Raw genomic sequence first — 19,170 nt, forward strand, 5'->3', positions numbered from 1 at the left:
GTGAACCCTGTGAGAATAGTAACTCTCTTAAGAAGTGCACATTATTGAACGGTTCTATATTGTGGGTTGTACAATTGTTGGAAGGCTATGTGCTGTTGGTTCAATAAACATGAATTGCAAACAAAAAAAAGCAATATAACTATAACCGTAGCAGGACTGAAGATTCTGCACTATTGCTACTACGTGCTAAAGTGAAGGGGTGGGCACCATTTTATCCTGGGCGATGGGCGGTCAGAATGAATATCTTTTTCTTTCCTGTCATACTTTAATGGTTGCTGAGATTTGGAAGAGATGCAGTGCAATGAAGTCAGCACATGAGGGAACTCAGCAAGATTTCAGGTCAGATGCTAAAAGGCACGAGCAAACTCCGTGCGCTGAAACTCCTGTTTCAGTAAGCCAATGATATGCCAATGCATTGGGAGTTTAAAAACAAAAAAAAAGTGATGACCTGAAAGCGTGAGCACCAACTGAGTGAAAACGTACACTCAGCATAAGCTGAACACACTTTAAATCGAGGGGGAGGGGAGTCTCTCCGATGTGATTTACGTGCACAAAAATCCTTTTAAATCTTGCTGTGCGCACTCAAAGCATGTTTTCTGTGCATAAATCCTGATTACAGGTCCTGGTGCCAGAACGTCCGCTCCTGCCCTAGGACTGCCACAAGTGCATTTCCATGTGAGGGTGCTAACCAGTGTATATAGTGCTACGCACCCATTTTTTTTTAGGAGAAAGCTCCTTGCTGCATTGAGAGCAACATTTGCACACAAAAAAATTGTGCATACAACTGCAGGTAAAACTGCAATCTGCTAAACCCACCTTATTACATTAGGCACCAAGTGAGATAAATTTGCTACATTCAGGGGTAGATTTTAATAAAGTACGCCCGCTGAACAAGAGTACGCCGGATTTTAATAGATACGCGCGTAGCCGCGCGTATCCTTTAAAATCCGGGGTTGGCACACGCAGCCTGCCTCCGTTCCCTCCGAGGCCGCTCCAAAATTGGAGCGGCCTCGGAGGGTACTTTCCACCCACCCCCCCAGCCCTATCTAAACCCCCCCTACCTTTGTTGGCAAAGTTACGCCTGCCCGAGGTAGGCGTAACTTGCGCACGCCTGGCCGGCCGCCGGCGCGCAATTCCCCAGCCCAGGAGCAGTTTCGGAGGCCTCGGCCATGCCCCCAAAATGCCCCTGGGCCGGAACCACACCCGCGGCCCCGCCCCTGGAAAATGCGCTGCCACGACACGCCCCCGACACACCCCCTAGCAAAGCTCTGGGACTTACACGCGTCCCGGGGCTTGCGCGCACCACCGAGCCTATTCAACATAGGCTCGGTGCGTAGAGGGGGAGGTTGGGGCAGGTTTTCGGGGGGTACTCGCGTATCTTACATGCGTACCTTTGAAAATCTGCCCCTCAGTTTTTCTTTCATCTCAGCCTTCTCCCTTCTGATCCTATGGTGGATATTGTATCTAGAATTTCTGAAATTCTTATCACTGACAAGACATGGAAGTAGCTTCATTCAGGAAAGTGTCTCCAAATGGGCCTATCTTGTATACATCTTCAGATGATTTCTTCAATCTGTTCTCTTATGAATCGTTTATCACATTGGATACAGGTAAGCTATTTTTTTCCTCCATGTGAATCCTTAAGTGCATCTTTAACTGGAATGCATCAATGAAACCTTTATCACACTCAGTACATCTAAATGATTTCTCACCTGAGTGCACCTTCAAATGTTTGTTTAAATAACGTTTTTGACTGAAGGTTTTATCACACTCAGGACATGAAAATGGTTTTTCACCTGTGTGGATTCTTTGATGCACTTTCAGGTGTGAAAACCGAGAGAACATTTTATTACACTCAGGGCATGTGAATCGTTTCTCTCCTCTATGAGTCCTTTTATGCCCTTTCAGGTCAGAAAACTGAGTGAAGCTTTTATCACACTCAGTGCATGGAAACAGCCTTTCTCCAGTGTGGGTCTTCTGGTGCCGTTTCAGATCTGATAGATTACAGAACCTTTTATTACACTCAGTGCACATAAATGGTTTTTCTCCAGTGTGGGTTCTCAGGTGTCTTTTCAGGTATGAAAAATAAACGAAGCTTTTATTACATTCAGTACATGTAAATGGATTCAATCCCCTATGAGTCCCTTGATGCAATTTCAGGTAAGAAAATCGAGTGAAGCTTTTATCGCATTCAGGACACATAAATGGTTTTTTTCCTGAGTGGGACCTTTGATGCATTTTCAGAAATGAAAAATCAGTGAAAGTTTTATTACACTCAGTACATGTAAATGTCTTGTCTCCAATTTGGGACATATGGTGCTTTTCCATATCCAATAGATTGATGAACTTTATATCACAGTCAGTTTGTAGAGATGGTTTGACTCCTGGGTGGGCCCTTTGGTGGAGTTTCAGGTTAGAAATCGAAGTGAAGCTTTTATTTGAATCAGTGCATGTAAATTGTTCCTCTCCCGTGTGGGTTCTCTGGTGCCTTTTTTGATCTGAGAGATTAGTGAAGCTTTTATCACAATCGGTACATGTAAATGACTTTTCTCTTATGTGGGTCCTTCTGTGGATTCTCAGAGAAGAAAACCGCGTGAAGCTTTTATTACACTCAGAGCATGTAAAAGGCTTTTCTCCCGTGTGACCCCTTTGGTGCACTTTCAGATGACAAATCCTAGCAAAGCTTTTATCACACTCAGTACAGGTAAATGGTTTTTCTCCTGTGTGGGTTCTTCGGTGGATGTTCAGATTAGAAATCTGAGCGAAGCTTTTATCACACTCAGTACATATAAAGGGCTTTTCTCCTGTGTGAGTCCTTTGGTGAGTTTTCAGGTAACACAACCAAAAAAAGCTTTTATCACATTCAGTACATGCAAATCGTTTTTTTCCTACATGGGTCCTTTGGTGTCTTTTCAGTTGTAGTAGAGAGAGAAACCTTTCAGCACATACAGTACATGTAAATACTTTCTCTTCTGTCTGTGTGTTTTGGTTTATTATTAAATCTTGCTTTTGAATGTTTTCTCCACTCTCAGAACAAGAAAACATTCTCGCTTCTGATTGCATTTTCTGGTGATTTATTAAAGGAAGCTTACAATTGTAAGATTCCCCACGTTCAGCACCGTTAAAGTGTCTCGTATCTTTGTGCGTCCTTAGATGTATTACTAAGGATTCCTTGCAAGAGAAATCTTTCTTACATTCAATACAATTGAAAGGTTGCCTTTGATTGTGGATTTTCTGGTTTAATTTCAGGGTTAACTTCTGTTTGAAACATTTTGTACACTGAGAGCATGTAAAGGGTCTCCCCTCAGTGTGGGTTCCCTGGTGCAGTAATAAAAGATATTTTCTATCAATGCTTCTTCCACAGGTGTCACACAGAAAAGATTTCTTGATTTTCCCTCCTCTCTGTTTTAAGTCTGAAGTCATATGATCACTGTTATTACTTTGGAAGGAGGTCTCTGCTCTCAGGTGTCTCTGGAGGAGGTCAGAAGTCATTTGATTACCATTATTACTCTGGAAAGGTTTCTCTGCCCTCGGGTGGAGGTCAGAAGTCATTTGATTACCATTATTACTCTGGAAGGGTTTCTCTGCTCTCTGGTGGAGGTCAGAAGTCAATTGGTCACTGTTATTACTCTGGAACGGTCTCTCTGCTCTCAGGTGTCTCTGGTGGAGGGCAGAAGTCCTGTGATCACCGTTATTACTTTGGAAAGGTTTCTCTGCTCTCAGGTGGAAATCAGAAGTCAATTGATTACAGTTAGTACTCTGGAAGGGTTTCTCTGCCCTCGGGTGGAGGTCAGAAGTCATTTGATTACCATTATTACTCTGGAAGGGTTTCTCTGCTCTCTGGGTGAGGTCAGAAGTCATTTGGTCACGGTTATTACTCTGGAAGGGTCGCTCTGCTCTCAGGTCTCTTTGGGTTAGGTCAGAAGTCATTTGATCACTGTTATTACTCTGGAAGGGTCTCTCTGCTTTTAGGTGGTCAGAAGTCTTGTGATCACTGTTAGTACTCGGGAAGGGTCTCTCTGCTCTCAGCTCTCTCTGATGGAGGTCAGAAGTCATTTGGTCACTGCTATTTTTCGGGAAGGGTCTCTCTATTCTCAGCTCTCTCTGGTGGAAGCCAGAAGTCATTTGATTACCGTTATTACTTTGGAAGGGTTTCTCTGCTTTCAGGTGGAGGTCAGAAGTCATGTGATCACTGTTACTCAGGAAGGGTCTTTGTGCTCTCAGCTCTCTCTGGTGGAGGTCAGAGGTCATGTGAGCACTGTTATGACTTTGAAAGAGTCTCTCAGCTCTCGGATGTCTCTGGTGGAGCTCAGAAGTCATTTGAGCACTGTTATTACTTTGGAAGGATTTCTCTGCTCTCAGGTGGAGATCAGAAGTCATGTGATCACTGTTATTACTCGGGAAGGGTTTCTCTGCTCTCAGGTGGAGATCAGAAGTCATGTGATCACTGTTATTACTCGGGAAGGGTTTCTCTGTTCTCGAGTCTCTCTGGTGGAGGCTAGAATTCATGTGAGCACTGTTATGACTTTGAAAGAGTCTCTCAGCTCTCGGATGTCTCTGGTGGAGCTCAGAAGTCATTTGAGCACTGTTATTACTTTGGAAGGATTTCTCTGCTCTCAGGTGGAGATCAGAAGTCATGTGATCACTGTTATTACTCGGGAAGGGTTTCTCTGTTCTCGAGTCTCTCTGGTGGAGGCTAGAATTCATGTGAGCACTGTTATGACTTTGAAAGAGTCTCTCGGCTCTCGGGTGGAGCTCAGAAGTCATGTGATCACTGTTATTACTTTGCAAGGGTATCTCTGCTCTCAGGTCTCTCTGGGTGAGGTCAGAAGACATGTGATCACTGTTATTACTCTGGAAGGGTCTCTCTACTCTCAGGTCTCTCTGGGTGAGGTCAGAAGTCATGTGATCATTGTTATTACTCAGGAAGGGTCTCTCTGCTCTCAGGTCTCTCTGGGTGAGGTCAGAAGTCATGTGATCATTGTTATTACTCTGGAAGGGTCTCTCTGCTCTCAGGTCTCTCTGGGTGAGGTCAGAAGTCATGTGATCACTGTTATTACTCTGGAAGGGTCTCTCTGCTCTCAGGTCTCTCTGGGGGAGGTCAGAAGTCATGTGATCACTGTTATTACTCTGGAAGGGTCTCTCTGCTCTCAGGTCTCTCTGGGTGAGGTCAGAAGTCATGTGATCACTGTTATTACTCTGGAAGGGCCTCTCTGCTCTCAGGTCTCTCTGGGTGAGGTCAGAAGTCATGTGATCACTGTTATTACTCTGGAAGGGCCTCTCTGCACGCAGGTCTCTCTGCTGCTCAGGGACGTCTGTGAGCTCCCTGTTTCTTCTCTCACATGCAGGGACTCCATCCGGTGAGTTCCCTGCAGGGTCTCGCTGCTTCTTCTCTGACTCCTGCTGACTTTGGCTCGTATCTTCCCCCTCCGTCCTCTGGCAAACAGTCTCATGGACATTTCCTGATTTTCCTGGTACTAGTTGCAGCACTAGAGGCCGTTCTGCTCGCTTCTCCTCTTGCTGCATCACCTCATGTTCTGCTGGATCTAGAAAAAGAAGAAGACGTTAAGCAGGCAGGTGTCAGTGACTATGGAAAACTGCCAAAGACTTAGGATCAGACGTTGCCTGGAGTCCCGTGGCCGAGCAGACGTTTGAGGAGCTGCCTGTGAAAACTCGTGCGGGTTGTTTTTAAAACAAATATGCAGAGTAGTTAAGGAAATCGATTGGCTCTCTTTACCATACCCTGTTCCTTGTGCTACTTGCACTGAACCGGGACTAAAGATGTTGCAATCGGTCACTGCAAGCCTGAAGGAAGGAAGCATTGGGTCCTGCCTCATATCTGAAGGGGGAGACGGACCTGTGTGCGCCCCAAGCATTCATGTTCAACGCCATCTATTTATTTCCTTATTTTCCAATATATCTTTATTGAGGAATCCAGCAGAAAGATGCAAGTCAAACTGGAGGCCACGCCAGCAATGCTGTATCCCATCAACTTTTTCCCAATTACGTACCTTCCCCTCCCCTTATTCATAAGACAACAACATCGACGACAGGGGTCTCGCATTGCAAAAAATAAGTACAGAAGAGAGCAATAGTCCAAGAAGCAAAGTGCTAAAAACTGGCTTTCAGCGAAGGGACTTCTAGGCATCAAAGGGACACAACATCCACAGCGAATCAGGTAATGATCGAGAAAATGGATACCAGATTTCTTTAAGGAGAAATTACTTATTTGATAATTTTGTTTTTCTTGGTGTAGACAGATGGACTCAGGACCAATGGGATATGCTCGCCTGCCAGCAGATGGGGATGGAGCAAACTGACGTCACATTATATATAACCCTGCAGTGACCCCCAGCCTGCCAGTATTCTCTTCAAAAGCCACTGAGGACAGACCAGCAAGAAACGTGATTAAAAACAGATAACCAGAACTGTACTCAACCAACCATAAACACTGAACTCACATAAGATTCTAACTACCCCAAGCTAGGGACTGGATGAACACTTACCAGTAATCCCTTGGGACCCGTAGCCTCACAGGAGGAAAGACAATCATTCAGCAGCTGAGAGCGGGAAGCGGAGTCCATCTGTCTACACTAAGGAAAACAAAATGATCAGGTAAGTAATTTCTCCATTTCCTAGCGTGTAGACAGATGGTCTCAGGACCAGTGGGCTTGGGAACATGCAAAAGCTGCATTTTCCCAGGCCTGCACATCCAGACGATAAAACCTGGAAAAAGTGTGTAAGGAGGATCATGACACAGCTCAGCGGATATCGACGGGCGGCAACAGACTAATCTCCGCCCATGACACCGCCTGAGCCCTAGTGGAATGAGCCCTAAGCTGAGTAGGCTACAGCTTTCCAGCACCCACAGATGTGGCTGTGACCACCTCCTTAATTCAATAAGCTATGGTAGCCTGGTTGTTGGAAACAAACAGGAGATCCGTCTTTCGAAAAGACTCAAGAGTCCTCCAGATACCGCACGACAAGACGTTTAACATCCAAGGAGCGCAAAAGGCGAAACTCCTCCGCATTCCTGACCTTATCCAGGGATGGCAAGGAGATGGACTGATTCAAATGAAAGTCCGAGACTACCTTGGGCAAGAAGGATGGAACAGTGCGCAGCTGTAACGCCCCCCAGAGTCACCTGAAGGAACGGATCCTGGCAAGACAAGGCCTGCAGCTCAGAAATCCAACGTGCAAAACATATAACCACCAGGAACACAGTCTTCAAGATCAACAACCATAAGGAAAGGCTACGCAGTGGTCAGAACGCAGGGCCCGCCAAAAAATCCAGCACCAAATTAAGACTCCACAATGGAACTGGTAACCTCAAGGGAGGCCTAAGGTGCTTCAGTCCCTTAAAAAAAAAAAAAAAGAAAAAAAAAGGGCTACATCAGGATGACATAACAAGGAAACACCATTCACCAGGCCTCTGAAACAGGCAAAAGCCACAACCTGCCCTTTCAAGGAATTAAGGGCCAAGCCTTTATTCAATCCATCCCGCAAAAAGTCCAGAATGAGAGGGATCTTAACTGAATAAGGAACACCACCCGCCTCTCACACCAGGCCTCAAAAACTCTCCAGCCTCGTACATATGCCAAGGAAGTGGAGAACTTCTTAGCACGGACTAAAGTGATAATCACCGTAGGGGAATAACCACGCTTTAACAGGTGAGCCTTTTCAAGGGCCAAACCATCAGTCAGAATTGAGTTGGAACCTTGTGAAGAACCCGTCCCTGCTGTAACAGATCCATGTGTGGCGGAAGATGAAGAGGGGCCTCCACTAGGAGTCGTCACAAATACATATACCACAGATGCCTAGGCCAGTCTGGTGCCACCAAGATTACAAGCTCCCTGTGGCCTTCGATGCTGCAAATTATCCTGCCCAGCAAGGGCCACAGAGGAAATATATAAAGCGATCTGTCTTCTGGCCAGACCTATACGAGAGCATCTATTCCCAGGGACCACGGATCTCTCCTGTGACTGTAGAATTGAGGAGTCTTCGCATTTCAAGAAGTCACCAGCAGGTCCAGGAATGAAAGGCCCAGTGATTCACATTTAGCTGAAACGCCTCGGCTGACAACACCCATTCTTCTGGGTCCAGACTCTCCCTGCTGAGAAAGTCCACTCATACATTGTCTTTTCCTGCAATGTGGACGGCCAAGATCTCTTGAAGATTCGCTTCCGCCCATGCCATTAGGGGGTCTATTTCCAGAGACACCTGTTGGCTTCTGGTTCCTCCCTGACGATTGATGTATGCCACTGTTGTGGTGTTGTCCGACATTACTCTGACCGCTTTGTCTTGGAGTCTGTGACCAAACCGTAGGCAGGCTAGTCTGATTGCCTGGGCTTCTAGGCGATTGATATTCCATCCCGACTCTTCTTCGTTCCATTGCCCTTGGGCTGTTAGCTCCTGGCAGTGTGCTCCCCATCCTTGTAGGCTGGCATCTGTGGTGAGTAGGATCCAGGTTGGGGAGGATAGTCTCGTTCCCTGGCTCAGATGGGCTTCTTGTAGCCACCATCGTAGTTGGGTTTGAACTCTGTCTGGGAGTGGATTCCATCGCGATAGAAGTAAGCATTGTAGGGGTCTCATGTGAGCTCGTGCCCAAGGCACTACTTCCAGTGTGGATGCCATGAGGCCGAGAACTTGTACGTAATCCCATGCTGTGGGGCGAAGTTCGTTCAATAGAATTCGAAACTGCGTCATCAGTTTCGATCTCCTTGTAGGTATTGTGGGGTAGATTTTCAGAGCCCTGCTCGCCTAAATCCGCCCAAAACCGGGCGGATTTACGCGAGCAGGGCCCTGCGCGCCGGTGAGCCTATTTTACATAGGCTCACCGGCGCGCGCACAACCCCGGGACTCGCGTAAGTCCCGGGGTTTTCGGAGTGGGCGTGTCGGGAGGCGTGTCGGGGGGCGGGGCCGGATTGCGCGGCGTTTCGGGGGCGTGCCGGCAAGCGTTTTGGGGGCGGGTACGGGGGCGTGGCTACGCCCCGGGGCGGTCCGGGGGCGTGGCCTCGCCCTCCGTACCCGCCCCCAGGTCGCGGCCCGGCGCGCAGGGGTCCCGCTCGCGCGCGGGGATTTACGCCTCCCTCTGGGAGGCGTAAATCCCCCGACAAAGGTAGGATCGGGGTTTAGACAGGGCCGGGCGGGTGGGTTAGGTAGGGGAAGGGAGGGGAAGGTGAGGGGAGGGCAAAGGAAAGTTCCCTTCTAGGCCGCTCCGATTTCGGAGCGGCCTAGGAGGGAACGGGGGTAGGCTGCGCGGCTCGGCGCGCGCAGGCTATACGAAATCGATAGCCTTGCGCGCGCCGATCCAGGATTTTAGCCGATACGCGCGACTATGCGCGTATCTACTAAAATCCAGCGTACTTTTGTTTGCGCCTGGAGCGCAAACAAAAGTAGGCTGTTCGCGCTCGTTTGAAAATCTACCCCTGTATGAATAGCCAGCACAAAACTACACCTAGTAGATTGATATTCTGCACACGTCACACTAGCACTATGAAGAAATACGAAACCTACCAGGGTACCAGCCAGCATGGATGACATCACTCCTGGGAAAACGAAAGTTAACTGGACTTATTCTCTGCTAGTAATAACAAGAGGCTTCTGCCTATAGTAACAGAGCATGTACACATGCTAAAATTTATTAATTGGCTATGAGACAATGGGTGGGCATATGCAGACACCTGGTGACTGGCTGAAAGTGACCCTTAAATTGCTGAGCACGCATGTTACATCTCTGTGTAGATTTGGGCATACATCCATTGCTGTGTACTGTCTGCTTCACCAAAGAAAAGACGCATTTCTTTTTATTAAACTTCTTATTGATTAGATTCTTAGAGCTGGTCTCTACTGGTCTTATTGATCTGAGGTTCTTATTCAGTGTCAGGGTGACCTTGTCTTGTTTGATGTCGAACCGGACTCCCAAGTATTCTAGAGATTAGGAAGGCTGCAGGCAGCTCTTTGTTTGTGCTGACCACCCACCAGAGGCTCTCCAGTGCAGTTTTGACTCTGTTGGTTGCCTGGTGGCTTTCCTCTGGGGATTTCACTCTGATCAGCCAATCGTCTAGATAAGGGTGCATGCGGATTCCTTCCTTCCTCAGTGTTGCTGCCACCACCACTATGATCTTGGTGAACGTCCGGGATGCAGTGGCTAACCTGAATGGTAGTGCCTGGAACTGGTAGTGATGGTCCAGGATCGAGAAGCATAGAAAACACTGATACTCTTGATGGATCGGAATGTGTAGGTAGGCTTCTGACAGATCCAGGGATGTAAGGAACTCTCCCGGTTGTATCGCCCTTATTACCGAGCGTAGGGTTTCCATGCGGAAGCGAGGAATCTTCAGGTGACAGTTAACCGCCTTGAGGTCCAGGATGGGCCTGAATGTTCCTTCTTTCTTGGGGACGATAAAATAGATGGAATAATGTCCAGAATTTATTTGTTGTGGAGGCACCAGTGTTATAGCCTCTAAGGCTAGCAATCTGGTCAGTGTAGCTTCCACTGCCATCCTCTTGGAAGGATCGTGGCAGGGGGATTCCACAAACTTGTCCAGAGGGAGGTGGTGGAAATCCAGGTAATATCCCTCTCGAATGATGGATAGGACCCAGTTGTCCGAATTATCTCGACCCATCTTTGGTAGAATAGGGCAAGTCTGCCTTTGGACGGGTCGGCTGGTTTTCATTGTGGGGTGCAGCTGGGGCCTGGGCCCGAGCTGGCTCCCCTTTTATTGTGCTTGTTCCGAAAGGACTGGCTTCGGCCTGCGAGGCGGGCCGCTTGATATGAGCTTCGATATGGGTTGAAACGCTGTGATCCTCTGCCCCTGGAGGTCCGGGGGAAGGATCGCTGGTTTCTCTTATTCCTGTCCTCCGGTAGCCGCAGCAGTGGGGACTCGCCCCATTTGTTGGCTAGTTTCTCTAGTTCGCTTCCGAACAGGAGTGTTCCCTTGAAAAGCATCCCTTGTGAGTCTCGTTTTGGAGGATGCGTCGGCCGACCAGTTTCGGAGCCAGAGTTGTCTTCTGGCTGCCACGGCGGATGAGACTCCTCTAGCTGTGGTGCGCACCAGATCAGAAGCGGCGTCCGCGAGGAATGATATTTATTTGCTTTTTTATACCGACATTCAAATCAAAATATCACATCGGTTTACACTGAAGCAAATTGTCATCAAATACTATTGAAGACCTAATACAGTATAACAGTTCAAAAACACAGCGTGTGGAACTAAGAAAAACAAAAAAAACCCCAAAACAATAATTATCAATAGATTAATATAGATCTATATAAAATAATAACCTATCATTTTCAAACCAAAATTCAGTATCTCACCAAAAATAAAAGAAACAAACTGTATATAAGGGGATGTAATCTATTGAATTTATTGGGGGAAAGCTTTGATAAAAAGCCATATTTTAAGATTTTTTCTAAAGGAAGATGTGGAAGGGTCAGTCCTTAGTGGCGATGGTAGGGAGTTCCATAGAGTAGGGCCAATTATAGAGGGGGCCCGATTTATAGTAGCTGTTTAGAGAATATTTTTGCTGGTGGGAATAGAGAATAAACCAGTCTCTGTAGAACGAAGATTTCTAGTAGAAATACAATGATATAATGGTTTTTGTAACCAAGATGAGTCATCATTGTATAATGCTTTATGAATAAGCATAATTATCTTATACTATGATCTAAAAGTGATGGGAAGCCAATGTAATTGGTGCAAAATTGGAGAGATGTGTTCAAATTTTCTGCAATTTGATAGGGATCAAGCGGCAGCATTTTGAAGCTGTTTAATTGTGGAAGCTGGCAATCCTATTAAGATGGAGTGGCAATAGTCCAATTTTGCAAAAATTAAGGCTTGTAGTACTGTTCTAAAGTCAGGGGGATGCAGTAAAGGCTTCAGTTTTCTTAGAACTTGAAGTTTATAAAAACCTTCTTTAATTAGATTTTTGATGTGAGGTTTGAAATTAAGTTTTTATCTAAGGTAATTCCAAGGTCCTTAACTGACATGGATATTCTATAATTAGGGAATACTGATGGTGGTGTTAACTTTTTGGAGAGAAGAAGAAACTGTTTTGTTATGATTGAGTGATAGTGCCATTTGAGATAAGATATTGTTGATATCAGAAATATATAGTTCCCATTGTGATAATGTACTGTTGATGTTATCTTCGATGTGTAACAAATTTTGGACATCATCCGCATAAAGGAAGTATGAGAGGCCTAATTTATTCAGATAGTGACATAATGGAAGCAAGTAAATGTTGAAAAGGGTGGGAGAAAGGGATGAACCTTGAGGGACACCTAGTGGGAGAGGTGAGAGATCCAAAGTATTGTTATTGTACGATACTTTGAAGGAGCGATTAGATAGAAAAGACTGAAACCATTTCAGAACATTACCATTTATACCAATCTCAACTAATCTATGGAGTAGTAACTTATGGTCGACTGAGTCAATGCAGCAGAGATGTCTAAGAGAATCAAGATAAGAGAGATTCTGTTATCGAAACCATGATGAATATTATCCACCAGAGTAGCTAAAAGTGTTTCAGTGCTATGTCCTTTTTTGAAGCCATGTTGGGCTGGTAGTAGAGTATTATTGTTTTCTAAGAATTCCATAATGTTACGACCAGAGATGTGGACCCTTGGGCCGGCCTTGAGGAGAAGAGAAGTTGGATTCCACTGAAGAGAAGGCCGGGTTGGCGGCTAGCTGACTAAATATCGTGAAGAAGCTTCACCCTGGAAGTCTGCGGTACCCCCGAGAGGAGCCCTTGAGCATCCGGACCGCTGGGACTTAGGTGAAAGTAGTGAAGATGAAGTCTTCGCCCTGGAATCCCAAGATCCCCCCGGGAGGAGCCCGAGAAGACCTTGACCGCTGGGACTTATGTGACGATGGAGCGAAGTGATGAGAAGACGATTCAAAAGTTGAGGCAGACAGGAGGGAGAAATGGAACCGAAATCAAAGACCAGAAAATCAAGCAATGAATCCAAAACATATACCATGGACTGGAACAGGATCAGAAGAATCAGGAGTCACAGGAACAGGAGCACTGGATCAGGCATCGATGGATCAGGAATCACAGGAGCAGCTGACCATTCTGAAGAGAAACTTTGCAAAGCAATTCTAAGCAGACAGATGCCGGTTTAAGTAGCTTGCCGGCGTCTGACGTCAAAGGAGCTGTCCGTTATCTTCGGGTGCTGGACGTTAAAAAAATCCTCTCTCACACGCTCTCGCCTGCCCCCAGAGGGGCAGAGCTATACTTGGATCTCGGCGGCGTCTCCCTCGTGGAATATTATCCACCAGAGTGGAACATTATTCCCCTCGTGGAGATGCCGCCGCAGCGCGGTCTGCTAGGCTCGAACCTCGCCGCGACTCGGCACGGCTTCCCCGAAGACAAACAAGGTAAGGTCCCGGTCGCTAGCCTAGCGACCGGGACCGCAACACATAAGTTGTAAATTAACTATTTTTTCTATCATTTTACTAAGGAAAGGTAAAATGGAAATGGGTCTGTAATTTGCTAAAATAGATGGGTCTAAACAACTGCACATTTAAGTGAATTTGGGAGAAAACCTTGTGCAAGAGACAGGTTAACTATATCAGTGATAGGCCTAGCTAAACAGCTTGGAATTAGCTTTAGGGATTTAATAGGGATAGGATCAAGTGGGTGTGTTGCTTGGTTCATTTTATGGAGGATGGACTCTACTTCAGAGGGGGCAATGGACTCCCAATGGGACCAATCAGAAGTAATGGAAGATGTGTGTGCAGACAAATCAGAAATACAAGTGAAATTTATTGTATTAAGCTTCGATATTTTGTCATTAAGATAGTTTGCAAATTCATGGCAAGATATTGAAGGTTTATCAATTTGAGAGTCATGATGAATGGGGAAGAGTTAATTTAGACACATTCAAAAATTATTTTTGGATTATATTGATATTTGTGAATTCTTTTAGAGTAAAAATCTCTCTTGGCCGTATTAATGTCAGTCGAATAGATGTAAAGTAGTGTTTTGTATCTATCTTGAAGTTGACTTGAGGGATTTTTTTCTCCAGGCTTTCTCAGCATGTCTTAAAAGACGTTTTTTTATTTTTTAGATCGAAATTAAACCATGGCAATTTATGTTTTGTTGAAGTTTTTATTTTTTTTTTTTTTAAATGGTAGGGCAAATAATTTTAGCTGCTTCCGAGTTAATTTTAAGCCATTGCAGATAAGGTATTTGAAGTGTTCAACTGTTTTAGTGCATCTGGGAGAATTTTTTCTAGAATTTCGCTAGAACAGGGTTTGATGAACTTAATGACTTTCACAATATTTTGCGAATGTAAATAAGAGCAGTCCACTTGTAATTTAGTTTTAATTAATTTATGATCCACAACCAGGGAATAGAGGTGGTAGAAGGAGGTGAGATGATAAATATATTTTGCTATCTACCATATAAATGGGCTTGGACCGACGTGCCGCAAATGCGCAGTAGAGAGCAGCTCTACTGCGCATGCGTGAGAGCACGTCGGTTAGAGGGGAGCCCAGCGGACGGCTGTCTTGGAAGTGGCGAGGAGGAGCAGCGGCGGCAGCACAGAAGGTCTCCGGGGGGGGTCTCTCTCTCTCGTGCGCGGGGAGAAGCAGCGGCGGCACAGACACAGAAATGGGAGATCGCCGGGAGTCTCTCTCTCGCACGCGCCTCATCACCGAGCCCGGTGGAGCGGCGCGCGCGTGAGAGAGTGAGAGATCCCCGGAGACCTCCCATTTTCTGTGTCTATGCCGCCGCTGCTGCTTCTCCCCATGCACGAGAGAGAGAGAGACCCCCCCAGAGACCTCCAATGGAGGAGCAGCGGCGGCGGTTAAGTGTCAGGCGGGCCAGAGAGAAGAAGAGGGAATGGAGGAGGGCTGAGAGAGAGGGACAGGGTTGTGGAGGAAGGGGGAGGGGAAGGAAGAGGATGTAAGTGGGGAGGGTAAAGTTGTGGAATACAGAAAAAGGGAGTGGAGGAGGGCTGAGGGAGAGGGAATGGGTTGTGGAGGAGGTGGGAGGGAAAGGAAGAGGATGTGAGTAAATGGGGAGGGTAAAGTGAAGTACAGAAAAAGGGAGTGGAGAAGGGCTGAGGGAGAGGGAAGGGGTTGAGGTGGGAGGGGAAGGAAAGGGAAGATGAGAAGGGATGGAAGGAAGAGGATGTGAGTAAGTGGGAAGGGTAAAGTGGAGTAGAGAAAAAGAGGGAGTGGAGGAGGGCTGGGAGAGGGGAGAAGTTGTGGAGGTGGTGGGAGGGGAAGGAAGAGGATGTGAGTAAGTGGGGAGGGTAAAGTTGTGGAATACAGAAAAAGGGAGTGGAGGAGGGCTGAGGGAAAGGGGAGAAGGGGAAGGAAAGGGAAGGTGAGAGGAGAAGTGAAAAGGGAAGAGGATATGACTGAACAAGTGGGAAGGGTAAGACAGTTCTGGAGAAGAGAAAAAAGAGTGGTGGAGGAGGGCTAGGAGAGGAAAGGGGTTGTGGAGGAGGTGGGAGGGGATGGAAGGAAAAGGGAAGTTGTGGAGAAGAGAGCGGCTCTAACCATGCCGGTCTGAACGATGGAATCTCACCCGTTTTAACGGGCTGAACGGCTAGTTGATAAATATAAGATCTAAAATATGTCCTGATTTATGTGTTGTGGATTTGATTAATTGTTTAAATCCCATAGCTATTAGAGAGTTGAGGAAAAGTTCTGCAGAAGGTGATAAAGGAGATTTATCCATGTGAAGATTAAAATCTCCTAATATAATTGTAGGGAAATTGGAATTAATTGAAGAAGAAATGGTTTCAATCAGTGTATCTGGATTTTTATTCAGACAACCTGGAGGAGCATAGACCAACAAAATTTGCAGAGATTTAGATTTGAATAGATTTATTTCAATGGGTAATAAGGAGTTCATTGGGACCGACCTAAATTTTAATTTTTTAGCCAATAAAAACAAGAGTCCACCACCGTTTTTTTTTCGGCCTAGGAATGGAGAAAATATTATAAAGATTAGTAGGTAATTGATTAATAAGTGTGATATCTGATTTTTTTTAACCAAGATTCTGTGAGGCACACTAGATCTGGGCATTGCTCAATTAGAAGATCATTGAGAATGGGGATTTTTTTGGCTAAGGAATGAATATTTAGGAGGAGGGAGAGGAGAGAGAAGTTGGCTACTTGCAAATTTCGAGAAATGGGTAAGGGAATAAGTCTTCTAGGGAAAGCTTTAGAATATATATTATGTGGTATCTGTTTGGGGAATAGCCATTGGTTGTATATTGGGTGATTGGGATAAACATTCTGATTGTAATAAGGGGGAATCCTATGAAAGGTAAGTTAGGGTATATTGAGTTGACAGAATACAGGAATAAGCATAATATTATGCAATTAGTTATAATATAATGATTAAATATGCAATATTAGATAAACATAAAATTAACAAAGTAACTGCAAACATTTATAATTAATATTTGAAGATAAAATATAAAACACATGCACTCCGAGTTGAGAGAAGGGGTGCACAAGGGGTAAGCCCCTTTGTCGCGCCCCTTCGGCGCGCGACGCATGGCGTACGACGCCTCTGTTGAGAACTTAATTTGAAACTAAAGAATGCTGATGTCAACGGGGGTGTGTGTCACAAAGACGCCAGAGAAAACAAACAAAAGCAAATCCCTTTTCTTTTTTCAGTTTTCTCCTCTCCCCGTGTGTGCCTCTGCTTTTCTCAGAGTAGGCACTGCTGTCCTCCACAGGAGTGTTGTTCCTGGTCTGTGCTAAGCAGGCGCGTGTCACCACGGCACAGCAGGCCGTGAGCTGTAAAGACATAGCGGAGACGTCACAGGACTGTTTGAGGATAGATTCCAGATGTCTGCCCTGAGCATCCTTGAGTGCTGCTCCTTCCTCCACCGGGATAGTAGTGCGCTTCGAGACCACGCAGACCATGGCATCCACTTTTGGACATGCCAGGAGATATTTGGCGACTGGGTCCAGAGGGTACATGGCTGCCAGAGCCCACCCCCCTTTGAACGTAGTTTCCGGGGAATCCCATTCCAGGTCAATTAGTTGCTGGACGGCTTGTAATAGTGGGAAATGGCAGGAGGTCTGATGGAGTCCCTCTAGTAGGGGGTTCATCTTAGGTTCCCCCAAGGCACTTGTGCCTGGGATAGCAAGCTCTTTTAAGCTGTGTGTGACCAGGTCTGGAAGCTCGTCCTTGGTGAAGAAGTGTCTCATGGTTCGGTGGGGCTCTGTCCCCGGTGGGAGTTCCCCTTCCTCCAGGGGTTCTGAATCCTCCTCCATGTTGTCCGTGTCCCTGAAGGTGGGGCTTCTGGGCGGTGGGATCACTTCCCTGAGCATAAAGGGTCCCGGGATGTTGAGGTCCTCTGGTGGAGCCTGTGGCCGTATTCTAGGAGGCCTCGGTTGCATGTGGACGAAAGTATGCAGACCTTTGAAGAATTCCACCCAGGAGATAGATGCTGGGTCTATACTAGGGGGTGCCGTCTCCCTGGGGAGCCCCGTTTGAGGGCGGGGTCCCGCTGTGCAATGCTAGGTCCGGCGTACTGCTCGAGAGGCTGGAACCTGGTATCGGCTGGGGAGGGCCATGAGTTGGATCCCCTAGGGCCTCTTCGCACTGTATACACAGGGCCGTGGCCTCCTCATGCTGTGCAGCTTTAATATGGCATTGCTGGGCAAAAGCCCTGAGCCTTGAGTTTCTTTTCCGGTGGTGCCATGGCTTGTGCGCGTAAAATACAGTTGTGCGCGCCGGTGTGAAGCTGTGGGCGTAGGTTTGGTGCACGCTCAGGGAGATGTGCGCGCTGTTGTGCACACAGATCGAAGTTATGCGCCCGGCACAGTAAGCGTGTGGCTATGCACGTCGCTTGTGCGCACGATATTATGCACACAAGGTATTTGCACGTACGGCTCGCCTCTGTGCGCACGGATCGGAACGGCGGACAGGGCGGCGAACAGATCAAAATGGTGACGGCGACCACGTGGACAATATAGCGACCACCTCGTAGGGTCTCTACGTGGGAGGACCCTCGGATCTGACTGGGGTCTAGCCCTGCTAGGGCCGATCAACCCGGTGGCACTGGTGCCGGCTGGTGACCTGTGCGTCTCCTCGAGCTTCGGAGACCGGAGACTTTTAAATAGATTTCTACCTTACCTTGTCTCATGCTTCCCGGTCTCGTTCCGAGTGGTCTCCAGCTGCAGGGGAGGAGAGGGAAAAATACCTTCACCGCTGCGCTTGAGGTTGCACCCGCTGCCTCTCAGCCTCACCCGATGTCGGGAGCTAGGTCCCCACTGAGGGTCGGCCGCCAGACCGAGGCTTACCTCCGAGGGATTGCAGAAATCACCTCGGGAAATCTCAACTGGGGGAGGGACCCAATGGGTGTCACCGCAGGAGAGCAGGGCTCATCTGTAGAGGTAAGATTTCTTCTTCTCTTGGTTTTCTTTGGTAAAATTTACTCTAACGTTGTGCTAGCGTGCATAGAGTCCCTAACTGCTGTGGAGACAGAAAATACTGAAGAGCTGCACTTCCTGCAGGGGTATATGTACTAGGGCTGACGTCAGATTGAGATCTGACTCCGTCTCCAACTGCTATCAGGAGTACACTATACCCATTGGTCCTGAGTCCATCTGCTACACGCTAGGAAATTACCCTCACCATCAGCTAGTGCAGTGGCCCTGCATGTGACAGTGAGTGATCAACTGAGCTGCACCACCCAGGAACCGAATGTGAATCTCTCAGCAGCTCACGGGACCCATTTGTACCTGTGACCCCCTGGGAAGTGATACTAAGCAGGGCCGCTCAGATCTCAGTGCAGGGCTCTGCTGCCTCCTTTCTACAGAGATCTAAAGCCCTTTCTGCATCTTCTACCCCTCAGTAAAGAGCTCTAAACCTGCAGAAGAGTTTCTCAGGATCTCTCTCCAAATCCTCCTGTGCTCTGCAATACCTCCCTCTTACTCTGTACAGTATTTATTACTCACCTGTGTATGAGTGAGTAACTTCTCTTTCTCCTGACTCCTGGGGATCCCAGACACACGGCTCTTCCTCCTGGTTAATCCTCAGTAATACATCAGGATTTACCCTGTGACGGCCTGTTTCTAGGGAAAAAAGAGAGGAGTGAGATATATTTCTCTCACATTCACAGGAAAATGCAGAGCGGCAATGCTCAGAGAGGCAGCACACGATGGGGGAGGGACAGCGAGATTC

General features: G+C 47.0%; 1 protein-coding gene across 2 annotated transcripts in view; it reads right to left on the minus strand.

The window, feature by feature from the left end:
* Positions 1 to 1,298: 1,298 nt before the first annotated feature.
* LOC115085850 (zinc finger protein 658B-like) overlaps positions 1,299 to 19,170 on the minus strand; it is a 35,003-nt gene continuing 17,131 nt past the window's right edge. The window contains exons 3-5 of one of the 2 annotated variants that reach the window (XM_029592353.1): positions 18,945 to 19,061; positions 4,607 to 5,546; positions 1,299 to 4,348 (exon numbers count right to left, since the gene is read on the minus strand). In XM_029592353.1, coding sequence (XP_029448213.1) covers positions 1,582 to 4,348; positions 4,607 to 5,546; positions 18,945 to 19,061 — 3,824 coding nt within the window. In that variant the 3' untranslated portion in view covers positions 1,299 to 1,581. Of the gene's footprint in view, positions 5,547 to 18,944; positions 19,062 to 19,170 lie in introns of both variants that reach the window. The other variant, XM_029592352.1, reaches the window with a different exon arrangement.

The sequence above is a fragment of the Rhinatrema bivittatum genome, chromosome 2, assembly GCF_901001135.1.
Source record: "Rhinatrema bivittatum chromosome 2, aRhiBiv1.1, whole genome shotgun sequence".
Lineage (NCBI taxonomy): Eukaryota > Metazoa > Chordata > Amphibia > Gymnophiona > Rhinatrematidae > Rhinatrema > Rhinatrema bivittatum.